The sequence below is a fragment of the Electrona antarctica genome (genome assembly GCF_951216825.1).
Source record: "Electrona antarctica genome assembly, chromosome: 14".
NCBI lineage: Eukaryota > Metazoa > Chordata > Actinopteri > Myctophiformes > Myctophidae > Electrona > Electrona antarctica.
Window position 1 is genome coordinate 9,846,605 of NC_136795.1, and position 22,679 is coordinate 9,869,283.

The 22,679-nt window shown below is 43.2% G+C and overlaps 1 protein-coding gene across 1 annotated transcript in view; it reads left to right on the top strand.

The window, feature by feature from the left end:
- Positions 1-986: 986 nt before the first annotated feature.
- Positions 987-22,679, top strand: part of nsfa (N-ethylmaleimide-sensitive factor a) — a 56,230-nt gene continuing 34,537 nt past the window's right edge. The window contains exon 1 of the mRNA XM_079521424.1: positions 987-1,057. Coding sequence (XP_079377550.1) covers positions 1,046-1,057 — 12 coding nt within the window. The 5' untranslated portion in view covers positions 987-1,045. The remainder of the gene's footprint in view (positions 1,058-22,679) is intronic.

Genomic DNA, 22,679 nt, shown 5'->3' on the forward strand with positions numbered 1-22,679 from the left:
ACCATTTCGTTTTTTGAAGGCCTTTTGAAACGAGTGTACAATATCTCACTTCCATCTCTTCTTCCTCTAATAGGCATTGCTACAATGCATCTATTTGGTGGTATAGTTATATTATTACTGGAACAATATCAGAATCATTAATTCTGATCACAAGAAATTTACAATGTATAACTAAACGTATGTTTATCGAATACAGAATCTGTCAATGGACAGTCACGTCATCAGTATTAATTTGCAAAAGTACATGACTAGAAAGAACAGCACATCACCCAGCACCACGGACAGCGCCCACTTCTCTCTGTGACAGAGATGTGGGCGCTGTCCGTGGTGCTGATTCCACAGCGCAGCAGCATGTTACTGTTTTACCCTCTTATCCCACCAGTCAGGCGCCACCAGGAGGCCGAGTTCTGACAGTACTACTCCTTCCTACAGATTCTGTCCAAACATCACGCGAATCTGTATACAGGCCTGCCGCCTACACACGATTAAACGAAACCGTTTCTTTCAGATTTCTCATATTTCATCCTGATTGGGCTTCCGAAGTTTGCAGAAGTGCTCTGTTTTGAACAACATGTTCAAATCATGAACACTGTCAGCATGTGATTTCCGTGACATTTTGGACGCACATTCCCCACTAGGCCGAACAAGAAATCCGCCCAATAATCCGCCCATCATCAAGAAAGTCGTTGGTTCGAGTCCGACTGACAAGGCCATGCCGATATCGACCCCATATTGCCTCATTATAATATTCATCAATCGCAGCCTCGGACACGTGCGTGGTTCCGCATATGGCACGAGGGGACGGGGAGGTGTCTCTGTGTCATCGTTTAAGAAGCCAACCAATAGATACACGTTCCTTTCCACACGCTTCCTCTCGGATCCACCAATCAGAGGCACAGCATCCGTGGTGTGTGTTGTGCTCGTGCAACCTTGCGCAGGTTATAAACCCCGTCCGTCTGTCCGTCTGTCATCTGCTGCTCTCCATTCATTCACTGTGCTGTAATCTCCCCAGCTGCGTCTCTGAGCTACTCGACAACACGCGAAGATGGCGGCACGGGTAAGATGACCTACGTTGTGTTTATATTCATAAAGAACAATAATTGCGTGTTATGTTTGTCCCACAAATAGATGGAGAAACACGAAGGCGACATATATATTATATGAGGAGATTTGGCTGGCCTCAAACGCCTCGCCATCGTTCTAGTAACGCCGTCCCTACGACGATCTCCAGTCCCGATCTCCAATCCCACAACACGCCGCACAGTGACGCGTTGTGAGCTTGTAGATCGGGCGATTTTCTGTGGGCGGCACCGCCGCAAGACGAAGCAAATAGCCGTATAGCTCCTGAATGTCACCGCGACTGTAAATTGTCGAGTAACGGTTCATAATTTACATTATATAGCCTATCATATCACACGGCGGTGCAGCTCCCAACCACCACATCATCAATATTATCATGTATTATTACACCGTCCACAAGTCCGTGCGTGCTCCTCAATGAGCAAAACACGGCATTCATATTCATCCACTCTATTATAAGGGAATTCTGCTATAGTTAATCCAGGATTGTACATGATGCCCTTGAGCCGACGCGGCTGTTTAAAAGGGGTTCCTCCACAGGCTATCCGTGAAAATAGAGCGACTGCCACATGCAGAGAGTCGGCCTTAGAACGGTAAAATTACCGTGTAAAGCTGCTAGGCTGCACTCCCTTCCAAACCCCCACTAGGCCACCACCGATTGATTATTCGATCGATTAAAAATGCTATTGTGCAGACTTGCTCTGCATGTTTTTACAGTCATTTAAGCATCTTTTTTGTGTGCGTTGCAGAGCTGTTTTCTTTGTACGTACGCAGGCAGCAGCCACTGTGCAGCAGTGCATGTCTGACTGGTTGTGTAGAAGATACCACCTGTCAGCGAGTATAGACTATATAGAGGATGATGCCAGTACAGGTGCAGGTCGTGACAATAACCACCCTGCCCGCCACCATCCGCATTACACGCCCTGCTGTGGAGGCATGCAGGCACTTTGTTTGTCAGCATTCAATGAAGGGAGTGTACTGTAGGCAAGGCAAGGCAAGGCAAGGCAAGGCAAGGCACAGGTGCATTGTTTCTTAATAATTTCCTTGACATTCTGTTGAAAACATGGAGGTATGCCACATTGTGCCATTTTCTTATTTTCTTTTTTGCACAGCTTTGCAGGAACGTGCACACATAGATATCAAAGGGGGGCTTCAGCCCCTGCCCTTTTACCCGTCTGTAAAACAACTGCCCTCCCCAGACCATGAATGCAGCATTTACTATGGTGAAAGAAGTGCAAATGCCCTCCTCTCCTTTCCATGCCATATCGGAAGGCAGCATTCAGGAGAATAGTTTTTTTTCCGAAGTCTCCTGAACTTGAACGCAGCATTTTGCATTGAACTAATTTGTTTCGAAATCCATGTCGTACACCGCATCTCCAGTAGATAAAGAGTGCAGGATTGCGCCCCGAAAATAGCTGATCTACAAGCTCTCAGATCTGAGCTTGTAGATCTGCTTTTTAAACTATTTTGGGCCAAAAGTGCCCTCTATGGGATTTCAGCCCCTGTCCCTCTAACACTCTGCACGTGCCTGCAGCTTTGTGTGTGTGCAGCACGGAATGTGATGATTTGATTGGCTGATGTATGATGATGTATATGATGATTAGAGCGCCCCTCACTTCACACAAGTGTGATTTTCCCCCCTATTTATTCAGTCTTAACTCTGTTAATCTGCTCAGGAAATGGTATATTCCATATAACCCCAGCAGGCTCTACCCATTGAGCTACACTATAGGCTATATGGTAATGCATTCATGTAATATGAGTTAAATGGCCCTTGATGTACCCAGGGAGGAAACCCTGATATTTCTTGCAGTGCTAGTTTCATGCACTGCTTATTAAGAAGCACAGGGAATGGAATAAGGCTGCAGGCCTACATGTAACTGTGCATTTTTGGGGGATATTTTTAAACGTTATTTATAATATTGAATTTAATCAATGTGAATACATTCTCATTGTTTTTTTTATGCCCTATGCCCAGCTTTGTCTGTTTGTGTGAACATTAACACGATGATTTGATTGGCTGAGTACCCCATATCGATGATTTGATTGGCTGAGCAAAGTACGTATTGAGGATAAAAGTGAGGGCAGAAAAGTGAAGACCCCAAAAGTGATTGGCCGGAATGACATTTGTGATGGTTTGATTGGCTGAGCACGGAATGTGATGTATGATGATGTATGATGATAAGACCGCAACTGTGATTTTTATAAATCACTATCATGGCCTTCCAGGCTGCTAGGGTTCTTTTCAGTGCCTTGGTCCTTGTCACAGATAACACAACGCATCATTGCACAGTCCAATTTGTGTTAGAGTAAAAAAAACCAGGAGCTCTGGTTTATATGGAAATGGAAGGAGAATATGCACTGTAAAATCCTTGGTCTTAATTTAACTGAGAGAGTAAAGCATCTAAAGACACATTATGGAATGTTTTACACTCTCAGAGGTGAATTCACTGATGGCACCATGCACCCACCATCAGAACTTGCACCCACTATTTGCCCTGCATTAAGATCTGATCCATAAAAGACATTAAGCTAATCATATTAAGGCGCAAACACAACCATAATGTTTTGCAGCTGAGTGCAATTAATAAGTCATTTAGCATCTGACCGCAATTATCCATGTTGGAAAGTATAGCCTAAATTCTGTCTTTACTATTTGTTCATGTGATGATGATACATCTTTGACTGTCACTGAGGAGTATGTTGGTGCTGGTGCAGATAAGAGGCTTCATGTAGCATAAGTCTGAAATTGGGCTCAAACATCTGAAGTTTGACGAAATGACAATTTGTCTGAATGTTTTTATTTCCGTGGCCTACCCTGTCACAACGAAGTCTGCTGGTTGATCAGAGGGGCTGTGCTGCAACGTTACTTTAGGCTACTTCTGGATAAGAAGCTGCCCAGGCCCAAATTGAATACATCTAAGTAGCCTACATAGATTTCACTAGCACATACTGTACATATACTGTATAATACTTCACATACATAGATAACAGTACAAACCACTTGCATAAGTTGCACATACTGTACATGCATATCTGTTGGCAGGGTCACGCCAAAGGACACTGGTGACTAATGTTGGATGACCAGTGTACGCACGCACGCACGCACGCACGCACGCACGCACGCACGCATGCACGCACGCACGCACGCACACACACACACACATACACACACACATATGATGGTACAGTAAAAATTACATACCGGTAAGTTATTCAAAATGGCAGCCGTTTCATAATTCACTAGAGACTGAACTATGGCCTTCATAGGGTGTACGAAACAAATGGTTGTGCATGGTCACTCACTTTGTGCACAGGAAGGAATCAGGTGGACCACACCTTTTTCCTTTACGCCCCCAGCAGTGATTTGCAGTCGGATAGGTGCCTGCTCTGCTCTTAAAGCATTACTGGCATCTGCTCTATGCTCTCTTAGTTATTTCTTGTAAGAAGCAGAGATACAGCGGGATTACTCCCAGCCGACAAGCTGTTACTGTGCTTCTGATAATATCATGACGGATTTATCCAAGAGTTATCCAAGAGTATTCATGATCATCGTACTGTGAGATGAAGTTAAGTCTCCTTGTAATCTAAAAATGACATTACAAAAAGACATTCAGGCATACTGTAAGATTCTAGAGAGCCGTCTGTTATCTTGTATCTAGAATGCATGATTGATGAAGCATGATTAAGTAGATGAAGTGCAACTTATTTAACATTTCTTGATAAAGGTTCACAGTGAAGTAGTGAACATGGGTTACCACAGTGTCCTCACTGCCTGTACATCACAAAGTATTCCAGTATTGGTATTTGTACCTACTGTACCTAAATGGAAACAAGACCGCAAGGACTTTTATTTCAGTTCCATCCCTTTAGTAATAACTGTTTGACTGTACTTTATTGTCTAATAAATGATTCAATCAAAGCCCTGTCCTATGAGACAGTTAGCCAAATGCTCAGTGGCAGTAAACTATTGATACAGTTTTCACATCATAAACAGATTAATGATTTTGTTTCATATAACCAGCATTTAATTTCCCTTGAGTTTCATTCAGTGCGATTAATAACTTATTACTTCACTCCGACGTAAACACAGATACCGCAATGTTTAGTCTTATGTAAACATGACCATCCCTTGGGGATTGTCATGGCCAAGTCCATAAAAAGCACCAGAACGCCACAACACATGGAGCCCACGCTTCATAATGTTTTTGTTCCGTTGTTGGTGTAGCACTTCCAGCAAACACTCGCAAGGACACTAACAGGACAACTGCAGCCGCTGGATATCACATCAACTGAACCGGCAACCTTCCAGTCACTTGGCAGGCTGATGAGGAGGCAGTCCCTCTATCCACTGTGCTACTGCATCAGCCTGTGTTGTATTCTCAGTATTATTGCATTCAGTTCAATTAATCGATATGGCAAAATATCCATGTATACTCCAGAGTATGTGAACCGATACAGAGGCTGCTATATCGATTGAGTGGGCGGTGCAGTTTTGACATATAAACACATGGTGTAGGTGCAATGCACAAGTTCTCTGTGGGCCTGAAACTGTTTTAATGCATTCGTGCAATACTTATAGCCTTTGAAACGGAAGATTCCTTGGTTCGATCCCCAGCTCTCTCTGTATTGATGTCGAAGTGTCCTTGAGCAAGTCACTGAACCCCTAACTGCTCCTGATGATTAGATTGATACCTTGCGTGATTTCCTCTGCTGTGTGTGTGTGTGTGTATGTGTGCGTGTGTGTGCGTGCGTGCGTGGCGTGCGTGGTGTGCGAATGTAAAGCGATTTGGATAAAAGCGCTATATAAATACACCATTTAAAAATGAGTTATATTGGTCTTGTGTGATTGTGCAGATAAGGGCTGCATGATTATGACTGAAATGATTATAATGAACAATTATTTTAGCTGAAGATAGTCAGTAGACGAAAATGATAGTGAAGTCTGTGGCTGAATGTGGCGAAGTCCTCATTCCCAGCTTGTGAAGGTGGGGGCCGCATGTGGCCCCCGGGCCGCCAGTTGCCCACCCATGCACTCAGGTGAGTGTTTGCAAGTGTACCTGTTAGCTTAGCTCAGTGCTTTACAACCTTTTACACATCAAGGCCCATCATTTAATAATTTTATCATAAGTACAACAGTAAAAAAAAGTATTTCAATTTCCAGGACTTTTACTTCACTTTTACCACTACATCTCAGAGGCAAATATTCTACTTAAATGTTAAGTAATTTGAAAACTTTCGTTACTGTATGTTAGTTGTGTGACTTGTGTCCCTTGTTGTGTTGATTATTATTGTAATCACAATTATTAATCATGATCATCTTATAATATTCTTCATGTCTTTGTTGCTCATTGTGCAATTTAGTACCATATCTTTGGTCAAATGGTATGTAATGGCCTAGGAGGTGATTGGATTGAGTCTCTGAGCCTGATGGATGTGGAGATGGGTGATATATTGTCCTTAGCCAAAATAAAAACATAATCCCAAAAATGTTACTATTATCTTGCAGGTTAAATTTGAGTTTGTTGGAGTATTTAGTACTGGATGTTATTATTGTACCATGGGAGATTAGGCGATGTGACTATTGACTACTGATATGCAAGGCATTGATGTTGAGAAAGTTTCTGGATTGATTCGCAGAATAACACAGCATGACATCATTGGATTTGGCTGTGTTTCACATACAGTAGAACTGGGCCGCTTTCCATTCTGCAGGGAAATTAATCATGTAACAGCGATCACAAGCCTACGCAGCTCCTAGCAGCTCCTAGCTGACAGAACAACTGTGGAGGCGTAAAATGAGACGTAAAAAGCATCACCCCGTCTCTCTGTCTTCCCCTGTGTGTCTCTCTCTCTCTCTCTCTCTCTCTCTCTCTCTCTCTCTCTCTCTCTTCATCTTTCACTATCTCATTATGTTCTGCTCCTATTGCTGTCCTCTCCTCTCAAAATTAATTGCTAATTTGAGTAATTTCCCTCCATTCGCGCTGTTCCATCTATTCCTCTAACTGCATGCCTCTCCAGGGTCTCTCAATTGCTGCAACTCCCTACTCTGGTTTTTAGTTTCCACACCCAACTAAAGCCTGATTCATACTTCATCATGCGACGGTGTCTCGTGCCGAGAATAGCAGATGTACAATTCTCAGCCGTTTTCCGCACACGACACCATCAACAGAGCCCTAATTACTGTAGGCTTCAAGGGACGATCAGACTGCGCCTGGCAGCGGCACATCTCTGGTGAATGGATCTTGTAGCCATTTGATCCAGGACCATGTTTCATACATCCAGGACCATGTTTCATACATCCAGGACCATGTTTCATACAAAACATGCACTGAACACATGAAGATGCATTTCTATTCTCTCTCTATTCCCCAACCGTCTGCTTTCTCTCTCTCTCCCTTTAGTCATCCTTGGGGAACTCCCCTTAGTTTACCTTGACCTTGACCTACCTACCTACCCACCCACCCATCTATCTATCTATGAAATGATTACTATATTTACCCAGGGTATCTGGGCTAAGCTCAAGAACTTGTTTCCAGCCAGGCCCTGCTCTTAGAACATTTCATCGTAGTGGTTCAATGCCTTGTTCAAGGGCACTTCAGCGGTGGTAATTTTAACGTGTCGGACCGCTGATTCGAACTGGCGACCTTCCGGTATCAAGACCGCTCCGCAATCCGTTCGGCCACCGCTGCCGCAGAAATCTATCTATCTATCTATCTATCTATCTATCTATCTATCTATCTATCTATCTATCTATCTATCTATCTATCTATCTATCTATCTATCTACCTGTATCTATCTATCTATCTGTCTGTCTGTCTGTCTGTCTGTCTGTCTGTCTGTCTGTCTGTCTGTCTGTCTGTCTGTCTGTCTGTCTGTCTGTCTGTCTGTCTGTCTGTCTGTCTGTCTGTCTGTCTATCTATCTATCTATCTATCTATCTCATGATTTTGTCTCTGCTGTGCTGTCTCTTCTTTACCTAAGAAGCTTGCTGCATTCTATTCTGTGTTATCTCTCTGTCTCTCCTTCTCTCTACCTCTCTCCCCCCACCCCTCTCTCATATGTCAGATCTCCAGACTCCATGTTTATAACATGAGCTGAGCTGACACACTGCTTTCGCCCTAGCTGTAGTGTTGTGTGCAGCAGTGTGCATAAGAATGTATAACATTTGTATGGTGTGAGTGGAGGATGTGTTGGTGTCCTGTTATGTCCTGTGTTACATTTATATTCTCTATTTTGCAGTGCAGAATATTGTGTGAAGAAATGTGTATTTTGAATTTGTATGCAGGTTTCAGGTGTGTGCGTGCGTGCGTGCGTGCGTGCGTGCGTGCGTGCGTGCGTGCGTGCGTGTCTGTGAGCTCTGAGCTGTGGTTATATTTAGACAACAGCATTCAGTGCTTTGGGGCAGACAGTGCTGGTATTCCTGTTTTCATACTGTGAGTCAGTCAGCTGGAATGTACAGGGTAGACTGTATTATACCAGATGATTGTACAGGGTAGACTGTATTATACCAGATGATTGTACAGGGTAGACTGTATTATACCAGATGATTGTACAGGGTATACTGTATTATACCAGATGATTGTACAGGGTAGACTGTATTATACCAGATGATTGTACAGGGTAGACTGTATTATACCAGATGATTTAAAAAGGTTTTGCTGAAACGGATTGGGTTATTAATAAATGGACTACTTTACTACTGTTTGGGTGTGTATGGGTACGGCTTCATCACAATGAGCCATGCAGAGAAGCACAGTAATAGGAATACATGCAGGTCAATTAGATGCTAGTGTTGTTCCTAAGGGGTGCATGTGTTTGGTCCGAAAGGCATTAGACACCCTACCCAAAGCCAAAACCCAAACCTAACCTCACAGGAAGCCATGGGTTAGTTTAAACCTGCCACGACGGGTTAGTTTTAACCTGCCACGCATGTCGGGAGCCGCCCACGGGTGAGTTTTAACCGGCCCACGGGTTAGTTGTAACCGGCCACGCATGTCGGGAGCGGCGTTGTTGTCGGACTAATGCCTGTCAGTGTCTAACCAACGTAATAAACGTATGCACTCAGTTCCTAAGCTGCAATTGGACTACGGAGCTCATCTTCCCCCATGTATGTGTAGCACTGCTGCTTTAGGATCTCTATCTCAATCTCTCAGCCTCAAGCGAGGTCCCCTTTTAAAAGAAATGGCTCTCGCGTTAGTATCGATTCGTAATGGACTGGAGCCAATTAGAGTGAAAGCCTTGTGCGTTTGTGTTGGTACAGAATGCGTGTGTGTGTGTGTGTGTGTGTGTGTGTGTGTGTGTGTGTGTGTGTGTGTGTGTGTGTGTGTGTGTGTGTGTGTGTGTGTGTGTGTGTGGACATGTTTGCTCATGCGTGTCTGTTCACAATGGCAGCATTCTGGCTTGGACTCCTACCGCAGGTGCTATACTGCATGTTGCAAGTCATCCATCCCCCTCAATAAAACAGAAACAAAATGGTGAAAAAATAACACAAAGTACTTATTTCAAAGAAAACGGCTAGTATAAAAGCATCCTTTTAAAGCTCATTAATTCAATTGATCCCTACACAGAAACTGTGGCGTCATTTGTCATCAGTTCCCCGAGGCATGGAATGAGTCCCCCCTCAAGAGGGTGAACAGCCAAGAAATTACTTACGGTAATTTAGCTAAGTGTGAAAAATGAATTGACCCTCATCCGCTGCTTGTTAAGTTGGTAATGTGTTCACTGTTCAGGGCAGCTCGGAATCAAGAGACAGATGTTGTCTGAACCTACGGCCAAGCAGGCTTGAAACAACACTGGAAAAGTATAGCGATGTGCAACCCAGATTCGGCACAAACAAGGGACTAAATTATTTTCGCTCCTATGCCACCAAAATGTGGAACAGTCATTAAGACATGCGAATCCCTTGACTCCTTCAAAACCGCTCTCAAAGGGCAACTACGGACGGCTGCAATTCGAAACTGGCCCCCGTAAAATCGGAATCCCCCCCCCACCCCTTTTTCCCCTCACTGTATATGTTTCTTTTCCCTTTTTACCTCCTTTATGATGAATTCCTGTTCTGTTTTTTGACTATATAGAAGTGTCTATTTGTACGTCTCTAAATGTTTTGATGAATTGAACAAGGTGGACCCTCTTGTAAACAAGTGTAATGCTTAATTGGGTCGTCCACTCACAGTTAACAGTCTTTGTATTGAGTTGTGCTTGAAATGTACTGTAATTCTGCAAACTGTTAATAAATATAAATATTTCAATCAATCAATCAATTAGTAATTAATCGGTCGTTAAGAAATTCTTAAATTAAACTTAAAAGTTAACAATTAATACAAAATTCTGCGGTTCTATCATTGGGTGGTGTTCGCGTGGCCGAGGAACGCACATGTTGGCCGGTAAAAAAAATGTTCCCTTGCTACCTTGGTAGCCACAGAAACGTCCCTGCTTTTACATGTGATGTGACAGACAAGACAGTGCACTTTTTCATTTTATTCCTCATACAAAGATGCCATTGCCTGGCCCTGTATCTCAAATGGTCAAATAAATATTTGATTAAGGAATATAGCATGCCTTTTGTAATATTTCTGTATATCAGCAAAATGTAGATTTTTAGGGAATCTTAGGCATTGAGGGAAATTAAGATTTTCAGATTATTATTTTTTTAAACGCCGCTTATCAACTAACCGGTTAATCGATCGATAAGTTTATCAATTAATGAATTAATAGATAATTGACATCCCTGCTGGAAAGTGATCTCCAGTCTCCATGTTTGCTTATATGATGCATCAAAGCTGTCGACAGTCAATACTGGACAGGCAGTGTGTTCTGATCTCCAGAAACAGGTGCCGCCGTTGAACAATCATTACATTGTATTATGTGAGTCTCTCTACATTGTGTGCATTATACATTATTATATGTACATTGTATTATAGGAGTCTCTCTACATTGTGTGTAGTGTACTAGTGTGTGCATTATACATTTGACACGTATTGCATTTCACAATGTGTAGCCTGTACACTACTACAGCATGTCTAGAGTGTCCTACATAACAGTACAGTACATTACATTACGTCATGGTCTGTCTATAATTAATACACAAACTAGTATGGACTTGAATTATGAAAGAAATCCTTCTCTTGGCTAAACTCACTCTTCTACTCTAGATCAGGGGTTCTCAACGTTTTGGCTGGGGACCCCCGGAAATGCTTTGGCATTGTCTCGCGACAATGCCAATGCCCCCCCCTCCCCAACCCCAATACAAACTCATTGCAAAAAATAAACTTAGTATTAGTATTATTATAAATGAATACTGAAACCAGATATAATCATTAAGGAAATGTTATGCATGTACTATGTGTACTAGTGTATCTAAACTCTCCATTTCCATTTTCCAGCCATTCAGTTGCATATTTTACCCCATATATAACCCCTGCTCTAGAGAGGAAGGTTTCTTTTATACTAAATATTGCAAATAAATGCTCACATTTCCCACTGATAAAAGTGTCAACGAGACTCATGTCAAGTTGTCAACACAACTCAACACTTCCATTGCCTGTCAGTGTCGAGTGACACGGTGGTTGTGGGACAAAGTATAACTTGGCCTTACTGCTGAATAGAGACGAGCAGAAAACCACAGTAGCTCCAAGCTGAGGTCGTGAATATGCACACTATTGTATAAAGCACTTGAACGCAATTATTTTTAATTGTATTTCGTATTTGTTAAGCATCTCCATCTATGCACTATTGTAGCACTGAGGAATAACAGAAACAGAGCAATCTGCTGGCCTGCTGTCAGAGTGTGGACTCTATTTGTGTGTTCTCGTTGCACCAGCTAGCGATCGATTGCTAGCACAGGCAACTCATTGGATATGACCCTTGAGACACGGCATCATGAAACATTTAACAGCAGACCCTGGAATGGAAAGATTATTATTGTTTTACTTTGATGCAGGGAGTGCTGCATGGAGCATTATGTCCATTATCCATTATCCATTATGTGTCCAAGTGAATTGTTTTAACTTGAAATTAAGAGTGTTCTGAGGCAGAAGGCGCCACGTGGGTTTGATATCCCCCCTCATTGATTTTTGAGGAGTGCTAGCTCTCCTATGCCCAGCTTTGTCTGAGCATGCAATGTGATGATGTATGATGATAAGATCGCCCCTCACTTCACACGAGTGTGATGGTTATCAATGGTGGTGGTGGAGAGAGAGAGAGAGAGAGAGAGAGAGAGAGAGAGAGAGAGAGAGAGAGAGAGAGAGAGACAGGAGAATCCCCTAACTGAGTTTCCCCATCTTTGCTTGTAATTGACAGCATAACAAAAGACAGAGCAGGCTATATTGAAATAATTTAACAATAGACAATAACTCCTGGCTAAAATGACCGAAACCCCAGATTGAATGTTGACAGGTGGTGAATGGGGCTTTCTTCAGATTTATATAAAGCTTTACACAGTCTTGGCATTGTGCATTCAAATGCTGTTCACCTTAGAGCAAAATGCATCCTCAAACCACAGTTGGGAGACAAAAGCAACACAGATAGAGAGAGTTTAAGAAACCATTCATTATATGATATGGTTCTTCAGAGAGGTAATTCAATAGGGGAGCTTGAAATATAGAGGTTTCAGTTTTATACCTACAAGCAAGAGAATAGGCTACATGGGGAAAATAATCTGGGGCCTTCCTGCTTCCAAATAAACAACACAAAGACAGGCAATCAGAAGCCCTTCATCTTTGGAAACAATGTGACGTGCAGTCAGGGCCTTTGTACCCCCAAAGGTTGAAGTTACAGTGAACCTCAACGTAAATAGCAGGTGGATTAGTGGTTCTCATATAATAGTTTGTGCCAGGGGCGTCATAAGCGATAAGAGATGCAGCAGAATTGTTAGACAGTTGTATTTCAGGAGAACGGCTACACTGCATTCTAAATGAACAGTGGGTACCTCATCCCCTAGCACTCCTATTGTTATGTATGTTGGTTACTTGTTCATGTTCACAAATAGATGGGAATATGCTGTAACAAAAGGAACCAAACGGACCCATCCATTCATAATTATAACCATAAGTGCAGCTACAAGTTAGTAAAATAATAATGTAAATAGTACAGTAAGAGTATAAAACATGCAACATAAACTGCAGCATTCAAAATATGACTGTATAAATGAGATATCATTTTATAAATGACGTGGTATTGGAAATGGCATAGACTGGCATACTTTCCGATAGCGATGTCAGCATTTTAAGCAGTATTGGCAGCTTTACCGATACTGGTATCAGAACAACTCCAGTGGGATTGTTGCTGCCATTCAACCATGACCAATCAATTGAGCACTTTCATTACCATATGTCTGGTACTTTGATTGTACTTTATGTAAAAACGGCAACAGAGTCAAAGTCAAACATTCAGTCCAAAAGGGATAGCACCAAAATAAATGTCCTTGCGGTCTTGTTTCCATTTTGGCTCTATCCAATCAATTCATAGACATGACATGAACAATAACAACTAAATTCAATATCATCACAGGAAAAATAAAACACTGTGCAGTATGTACAGGGAGGGGGAAATAATATGGGGCCTGGGGGGGGTGATCATTTCCTCTCCCTTGGGCCTGCTGAAAGGTGGATTTTCAGACCTGTTTTAAAATTGGGTGGTACCAGATCGTATGTTTTCTCTATTGTGGATGTGGATGTTGCACTTTTTTGAGGTAGTTAGTTATTCAGGTATGCGGGTACTGAGGGCATTGAGGGCAAAGCTGCATTTACAACTTTGAATGTCAATCTCATTTTCAATTGCTTACCTCTGTCTTCTACCCGGAGCCAGTTTAGACTAGCAAAATGGGTTGGAAAGAGGTGGGTCATGGGCCCCAAGCCGAGAAGTAGTCACATTAGTTTGCTTTGGGAGGTCTGAAGATTAGTCTTAAGTGATTGTGATGCTGGAGAACCAAGAGGGAAGCATAGTCAAAGGAGGACTGCCCGGGAATGATGCTGGAGAACCAAGAGGGAAGCATAGTCAAAGGAGGACTGCCCGGGAATGTTGTTCTTTGATTAAATGTTTTGATCACCTTTGTTGCCATGCTTTCATCTGTCAGCTTGGTAAATGGTAAATGGTGCATTTATATAGCGCCTTTATCCAAGGCGCTTTACATAGATTGTGCATTACATTCACCCATTCACACACACATTCATACACCGATTGCAGCGGAAGCCATGCAAGGTACCAACCAGCACATCGGGAGCAATTTGGGGTTCAGTGTCTTGCCCAAGGACACTTTGACATGTAGACAGGAGGAGCTGGGATTCGAACCGCCGACCCATGGATCATTGGACGACCTGCTCTACCTCCTGAGCCACAGCCGCACAGCTTGTTAGAATACGGCCCAAATATGTAATCTCTTCTTTACCTGGAGATTACTGACATCAACCTTTACCTTGAAATCATTTACGTTGACTTTACGGGGCATTTCTCTGGTGATAAGCCAAACAGAGCCTGGTAATATGTGTTTATAAACTAGTTTTACTTACTTACTTACTAGTGAATCAGATACCCCCCCCCCCTCTGAGTAAGCACGCTGCAGAATAATATGCAAACTGGGAAATCACACAGAATAATTCTAGTACAGAGATTAATGTTCTCCAAGACATGGGATTCCAAAGAAGCCATACTGTACTGTATGTGAGGGGCGACTGTGGCTCAGGAGGTAGAGCAGGTCGTCCAATGATCCATGGGTCGGCGGTTCGAATCCCGGCTCCTTCTGTCTACATGTCGAAGTGTCCTTGGGCAAGACACTGAACCCCAAATTGCTCCCGATGTGCTGGTTGGTACCTTGCATGGCTTCCGCCGCAATCGGTGTATGAATGGGTGAATGTAATGCACAATCTATGTAAAGCGCCTTGGATAAAGGGCTATATAAATGCACCATTTACCATTTACACAGAATAATAAAATATTCTAGTACAGACATTAATGTTCTCCGAGACATGGGATTCCAAAGAAGCCATACTGAAGCCATACTGTACTGTACTGTACTGTATGTGAGATCAGTGTAGGTCCGACAGGGAGAACATACTGTACTGTATGTGAGATCAGTGTAGACCCGACAGGGAGAACATACTGTACTGTATGTGAGATCAGTGTAGGTCCGACAGGGAGAACATACTGTACTGTATGTGAGATCAGTGTAGGTCCGACAGGGAGAACATACTGTACTGTATGTGAGATCAGTGTAGGTCCGACAGGGAGAACATACTGTACTGTATGTGAGATCAGTGTAGGTCCGACAGGGAGAACATACTGTACTGTATGTGAGATCAGTGTAGACCCGAACAGGGAGAACATACTGTACTGTATGTGAGATCAGTGTAGGTCCGACAGGGAGAACATACTGTACTGTATGTGAGATCAGTGTAGGTCCGACAGGGAGAACATACTGTACTGTATGTGAGATCAGTGTAGACCCGACAGGGAGAACATACTGTACTGTATGTGAGATCAGTGTAGGTCCGACAGGGAGAACATACTGTACTGTATGTGAGATCAGTGTAGATCCGACAGGGAGAACATACTGTACTGTATGTGAGATCAGTGTAGGTCCGACAGGGAGAACATACTGTACTGTATGTGAGATCAGTGTAGACCCGACAGGGAGAACATACTGTACTGTATGTGAGATCAGTGTAGACCCGACAGGGAGAACATACTGTACTGTATGTGAGATCAGTGTCGGTCCGACAGGGAGAACATACTGTACTGTATGTGAGATCAGTGTAGGTCCGACAGGGAGAACATACTGTACTGTATGTGAGATCAGTGTAGGTCCGACAGGGAGAACATACTGTACTGTATGTGAGATCAGTGTAGACCCGACAGGGAGAACATACTGTACTGTATGTGAGATCAGTGTAGGTCCGACAGGGAGAACATACTGTACTGTATGTGAGATCAGTGTAGGTCCGACAGGGAGAACATACTGTACTGTATGTGAGATCAGTGTAGGTCCGACAGGGAGAACATACTGTACTGTATGTGAGATCAGTGTAGGTCCGACAGGGAGAACATACTGTACTGTATGTGAGATCAGGGTAGGTCCGACAGGGAGAACATACTGTACTGTATGTGAGATCAGTGTAGACCCGACAGGGAGAACATACTGTACTGTATGTGAGATCAGTGTAGGTCCGACAGGGAGAACATACTGTACTGTATGTGAGATCAGTGTAGACCCGACAGGGAGAACATACTGTACTGTATGTGAGATCAGTGTAGGTCCGACAGGGAGAACATACTGTACTGTATGTGAGATCAGTGTAGACCCGACAGGGAGAACATACTGTACTGTATGTGAGATCAGTGTAGACCCGACAGGGAGAACATACTGTACTGTATGTGAGATCAGTGTAGACCCGACAGGGAGAACATACTGTACTGTATGTGAGATCAGTGTAGACCCGACAGGGAGAACATACTGTACTGTATGTGAGATCAGTGTAGACCCGACAGGGAGAACATACTGTACTGTATGTGAGATCAGTGTAGGTCCGACAGGGAGAACATACTGTACTGTATGTGAGATCAGTGTAGACCCGACAGGGAGAACATACTGTACTGTATGTGAGATCAGTGTAGGTCCGACAGGGAGAACATACTGTACTGTATGTGAGATCAGTGTAGGTCCGACAGGGAGAACAGTGAGTTGAGTGGTGTGCGACACTACAGGAGTACACTACGGCATGGTTCCCAAACACTGGGTCGGGACACATTTGTGGGTCGCGGACACATTTTTATGGGTCCCTTTATTTTAATTTTTTTGTTATTTTGTTTTAAATGATTACTATTTATTTCAAAACATATTCAAAAAATTCTGTAATTTCATGAAGAAATAAAAGAAAAATCAAAGAAAGTCCATAAATTAGGAAAGAATTGTTTAAGAAGTAGTGAAAATAGCCGATCTACAAGCTCACAACGTGGCGTGAACTAAGCTAATCAGTCTCTCTCTTTGGTTGCCACGCAGTCTACTCTACACACAACACACATGGGCATGGAGCAAGGATCCCATGTGGCCCATGCCACTCCTTTCATAACCACCCATATCCCATAAGTTTATTCCAGAAGCAGTTTGCAATTAGATGAGTCCAAATGCTTTGTTCATCTGTTCACCTGCATGCACACATGCAGTATGTTTACCCTCTGCTCTAGTGTGTGGACATTCTGTCCGTCTTCATTTATATAATAATAATCACACACATGGTGCCAGGGCCGGTCCTGAGCAATCTGGCGCCCCAAGCAGGATTTCCCCCCCCCCCCCCCCCCCCCCTCAAAAAATAAAAAAATAAAAAAACATTTTTTTTTTTTTTACTCTGTCCCAAAAATTGAGGAGACACTGTGGAGGCACTGGGGGGACAGTGGGGACACTGTGGAGGCACTGGGGGTCCATTGGGGAGGCACTGTGGGGACATTGGGGAGGCTCTGTGGAGGCACTGGCGGGACACTGGCACTGGGGAGTCACTGGGGAGGTACTGGGGAGGCACTGGGGGGGCACTGGGGGGACACTGGGCAGACAGAGTTGGGACAGAGTAAACTCTGTCCAAACGGCTTCGAGCGCCATTTGGGAGCACCCCTCCCAAATGGCGCTCGAAGCCGTTGCTTCGTCGGCCTGTAGGAAGAACCGGGCCTGCATGGTGCATATTATAATTCAGGGAGCAATGGAAGGCGGATAATACAATATTAATACAAGATGATAACAATACAGATGAATTTTTCATGGGTGTCTACATAAGTATGTAGAATGTAGGCTACTTTGTGATGCTGGTGTGTGTGCGTGTGTGTGTGCGTGTGCGCGTGCGTGTGTTACTGTGTTTTAGAATATTTTTGACTTTTACATAACTGGAACTTTTTATGTTCACCTTCATTTGGTGTCATGGCGCAAACGAGTTGGCATAAAACCATTGGTGTATGTAATGTAGAATACATGAAAAATATATATATTTTTGAGGGATTCCTTCCCAAGTGAAATACTGTATAAAGCAGGTTTTGTGTGATTTTTGGAGACATTTGCGTGGGTGTGCCACCGGTAACTTTAACTGAAGTTGGATGGTGCAAATTGTGGACCTTGTTTTTTTTTTTGTGGCTTTCGCCTTTATTTTATATTTTTTTATGGAGGGACAGACAGTAGGCTGACAGGAAATGGGGAGAGAGATGGGGGGATGACATGCAGTAAAGGCCGTCGGGATCGGGAGTCGAACCCGCAGCACACTGCCAGACTGGATTACCAGCCAAGGTGCCTGGACCGCTGAGCCACGGCCCAGGCCTGGACCTTGTTGACACCAAAATTACAGAGTGCTTTTGACTTGCAAATGAGTCACCCCGACTGCACCTCTCCTCCCTCGTTGGTGCATGGCGAGTCCCTACCTGGCCAGGACCCATGGCAGACATGCTGATGTAGCTAATGAGAGATGCGTAGAATGGTACATTTTGTATTTATTTTACATGCAAAGATGGCGTGCACATAGTGGTACTGCACACGCTGTCGGCAAAGAAAACTGTCGCTGGCTCATGACCTTCTGCATGGAAGGATGGTGATGGTTAAGCATTGTTTTCTTAAAACGTTTTTCCAGCCACTGTGGTGTGTGTGTGTGTGTGTGTGTGTGTGTGTGTGTGTGTGTGTGTGTGTGTGTGTGTGTGTGTGTGTGTGTGTGTGTGTGTGTGTGTGTGTGTGTCCTATTAACAGTCCTATTAACAGCAGCTATCATCATATAATAACCACTTCTAACCGGCTGAGTGATTTAAAATGTTAGTATTGATTGATCAATACATTTATCAATTAATTCATTCATAGGGTATTTGTTAGTTTTTGATTGACTACTAATTGAATGGTTTATTAAGTGAGGAATCATTCATGTTTTTGATGATGCTTCTCTCATTCATCCACAAAGAACAAGACATTCACCCCTCAGAACAGCCTCATGAGTCCCTAAGGCTGTTGCCACATTAAGACATTCACCCCTCAGAACAGCCTCATGAGTCCCTAAGGCTGTTGCCACATTAAGACATTCACCCCTCAGAACAGCCTCATGAGTCCCTAAGGCTGTTGCCACATTAAGACATTCACCCCTCAGAACAGCCTCATGAGTCCCTAAGGCTGTTCACCCCTCAGAACAGCCTCATGAGTCCCTAAGGCTGTTGCCACATTACGCAGCTCGTCTGTAATGTGGAGCACAAACATCATGGCTGGGCATGTTATTAACCAAAATCATGTTGTTTTGTGACACGTTGTGAGCTTGTAGATCTGCTATAGTATGTGTGCAGAATGTTAATTAATCAGGTTAATTGAGTTGACACTATTTCCAGAGAGAGTTTTATCAATATAAAAAAATGCATCTGCCTTGCATGCGCATGCGACCATCTTAGGTGGTAGCTCTTTGCAATGTATCTGTTTGTGTGGGCGTGCGTTTGAAAAAACTTTGCATGCATAAAACTGTACAGCATGTGCAACATGAAGGTGCGTGCGACAGAAGCTTTGCACTTGGGCCTCGGCAGCTTGCTGCTTCGTCGCTTTCTAGTATGAATACTTCTGTCTTCTGTCCTCCCCCCTCTCCCCCCCTGTCTGCTTGCCTACGTTGGCCCCCCTCAAGGTCGTAATATTTTTCAAGGTATGTATATAGCTGAACATCTGCTAATGTTCTCACAACGAGCCGTCATCGCTCTCTGTCCTCATGTGCAGTACATTTATGACTACTATATGCAGCCCCCTTCCTTCCTCCCCCCCCTTTGTCTGCTTGCCAATCTGCAACTGCAAGTCTGCGTTGCGTGTGTAGCTCTCTGATCAGAGGGCAAGCTTTTATTACAGGGAATACTATCCGCTTTCAATGCCCTACCCCTGCACCCCACATCTGCTGCTGGCATGCTTCTCAGGAGACAGAATCTCGAGTCCAACACATTCTGACTCCTAACTGGTAACTTGGTCGTGACCCCCTTGGCTCAACACACTAGGTACCCCTTTTGTGTCACTTTTCACCGTTGAGAGTAATCACGAGTGACTCGATTATATAAGGCGGAACATGTACACACACTCAACATTAAAAACACTGAAAAGGGGGCACGGTGTCACAGTTGGTAGTGCTGTCGCCTCACAGCTAGAAGGTCCTGGGTTCAATTCCCGCTCGGGACGCTGGGGGTGCTGGCGGCGTGTTTCCTCCTCCGCGTCATCAGTGCCCATACCCGAGGCGGGGTTGGCGAAAGGGCCTTTCTGTGTGGAGTTTGCATGTTCTCCCCGTGTCCCCTAGGGTAGGTACCCTCACAAAAAACATGCAGTAATCCTGGTCTCTAAACTGCCTCACCTGATGGAGGGGAAAGGAACTGGTTGGAATAACGCGTTCCTTCCATGCTCTACGTCCAACAAGGGAAACTCCCCCTGTCAGGTGTAAAGGAGCAACTTGGACACTCAGGCATGAAGGAAACATGAGTTCAAGTCCGTTGCTCTCCCCATGTCCCCCATATATGGGGACTAGGTTGGCGGAGGGTAGAGCCCAGGATCACATTAGATAATTGACACAGGGGTGAAAAATGGGTTACAAAATCGTGGGATAAAAAATTATAGAGAAAAAAACAAAAAAACACTGAAAACACCTTTCAAAACAATTGTTACAACAATACATGTGCACCTCAAAGGTCCTGGACCTTTGAGCCCCATGAGGCGAGGCGTGCCTGGTACATCCGCTTCTGCTGTTCTGTGCCGTTCTATTTGCATACATAGGGGTGTGAATTGTTTATGATCCTTTCTTCGATCCGTCCTCGTTAATCTGATACAAGATTACCATGACCAAGAGTCAACATCAATGATGAGTTGGAGTGAGAATGTGTTGGACACGCCTGTATAGCATCAATACTATGGTGATTAATGGCATCGTTGCAACCCAGAGCTCGATTGAGTTGCAATGTTTCGCTGGTGTCATTGTTCAAATGCTAATTCATTAGCATCCATCCATAGCATCCATGTTTAATCCCGCCGTCATTCTATTCACGCCACATTGCACTTCATACAGGATGCTTATAAATGTCTGCATTCAGGTTTTCTGTTGGAGTGATTCTGGGCAGTGGATAGTTTTAAGCCCATTAAAGTCATCCTTCTGAGGTAAGCGTGTAGAATTTTAGTACACTTATTAACATAGCCAGGTTTTGGTCATATTTTATATTGCACTAACATGGAAATGAATACGATTTAAAAGACTTATTAAGGGATAATGAATTTAAGATATGAATAGTCCATGCCATGTTGAATCTCATTTATGGATCCTTCCTGTACAACAAAAAGTCAAATTAAAGGGTAAGACCACTTTTTGAGAGGTTTGGGTTGTTTTCTTACCTTATTATGGGCAAACTATTCCATTCCATGAGTTATTTCGCTCCGTTCTGTTGTTTATTAGCAATTTAAGAAATAAAAAATAGGGTCCATTGACTTCCATTGTAACGGGGAAACAGCTCTCAAAGTCACTCTTTTAGCACATAAACCAACGCAATAAAAGATGATTCTGACAGTTTATGACATCAGGAAAACTCATGCGGTTTTATTTTCGTCTTTTAAATAAAATATAAAGTTAATATTTTAGTCTGAGATAGACTGAAGCAGTACTACGGCGTTCCCAACTCGTCTTGCGAGGTTTCGTTTGTAAACAGAAGTCTCCACGCTGTTTGAGATGCACCCAGCTGCAGCCTCGCATATGAGCAATCCCAGACACAGACACTTTACACACTTCTTCTAAAGTGTCTTCTAAAGTGTCTCCCTCAAACACGTCCATTGTGTATGTTTTTAGTGACAAGCGGACGAGATCAAATCCATTTGTTTACATCCCCGTCGTTTCCAATAAGGAAGTGGTGTACAGTTTTGGTCCAATCAGATCGTTTTTTACTCAACACGAACAGCAGTGATTCGGTCGGCGTAGGCATACCTACCGGATCTTCTTTCTACACAAATTAGTAATATTAGTCAAAACAAGTCAAAATTGACATTTTTTATTAAAAATAAAACCGCATGAGTTTTCCTGATGTCATAAACTGTCAGAATCAGCTTTTGTTGCGTTGGTTTATGTGCTAAAAGAGTAACTTTGAGAGCTGTTTCCCCGTTACAATGGAAGTCAATGGACCCTATTTTGTATTTCTTAAATTGCTAATAAACAACACAACGGAGCGAAATAACTCATGGAATGGAATAGTTTGCCCATAATAAGGTAAGAAAACAACCCAACCCCCTCAAAAAGTGGTCTTACCCTTTAAGCCGAAAATAAATACAATAGCAAAAATGTTAAGGTGAAATTTCATTCAAGTGTAATTTTGTTTCCCCCTAAACAATTAAAATCTTAAATACTAAACTTATTTTTCCAAACAGGAATTGTTGTATGCTTGCATTGCCTTTAGTCAATTCTATCCACATTCATTTGTACCAGGAGCCTGTTCTTTCTGTAGAAAATATGAACCATCTTGACTGACACGACATTACCATCACACATGACATGACACCATGGCCCCTTTTCCACCGGTTGGTTCCCAATAGGAACTGGTTATCTGTTCTTTTTGGTTTTTAGTCCATGAGCCAGAGCTCCAAATTTGGAATGTTAATTATGAA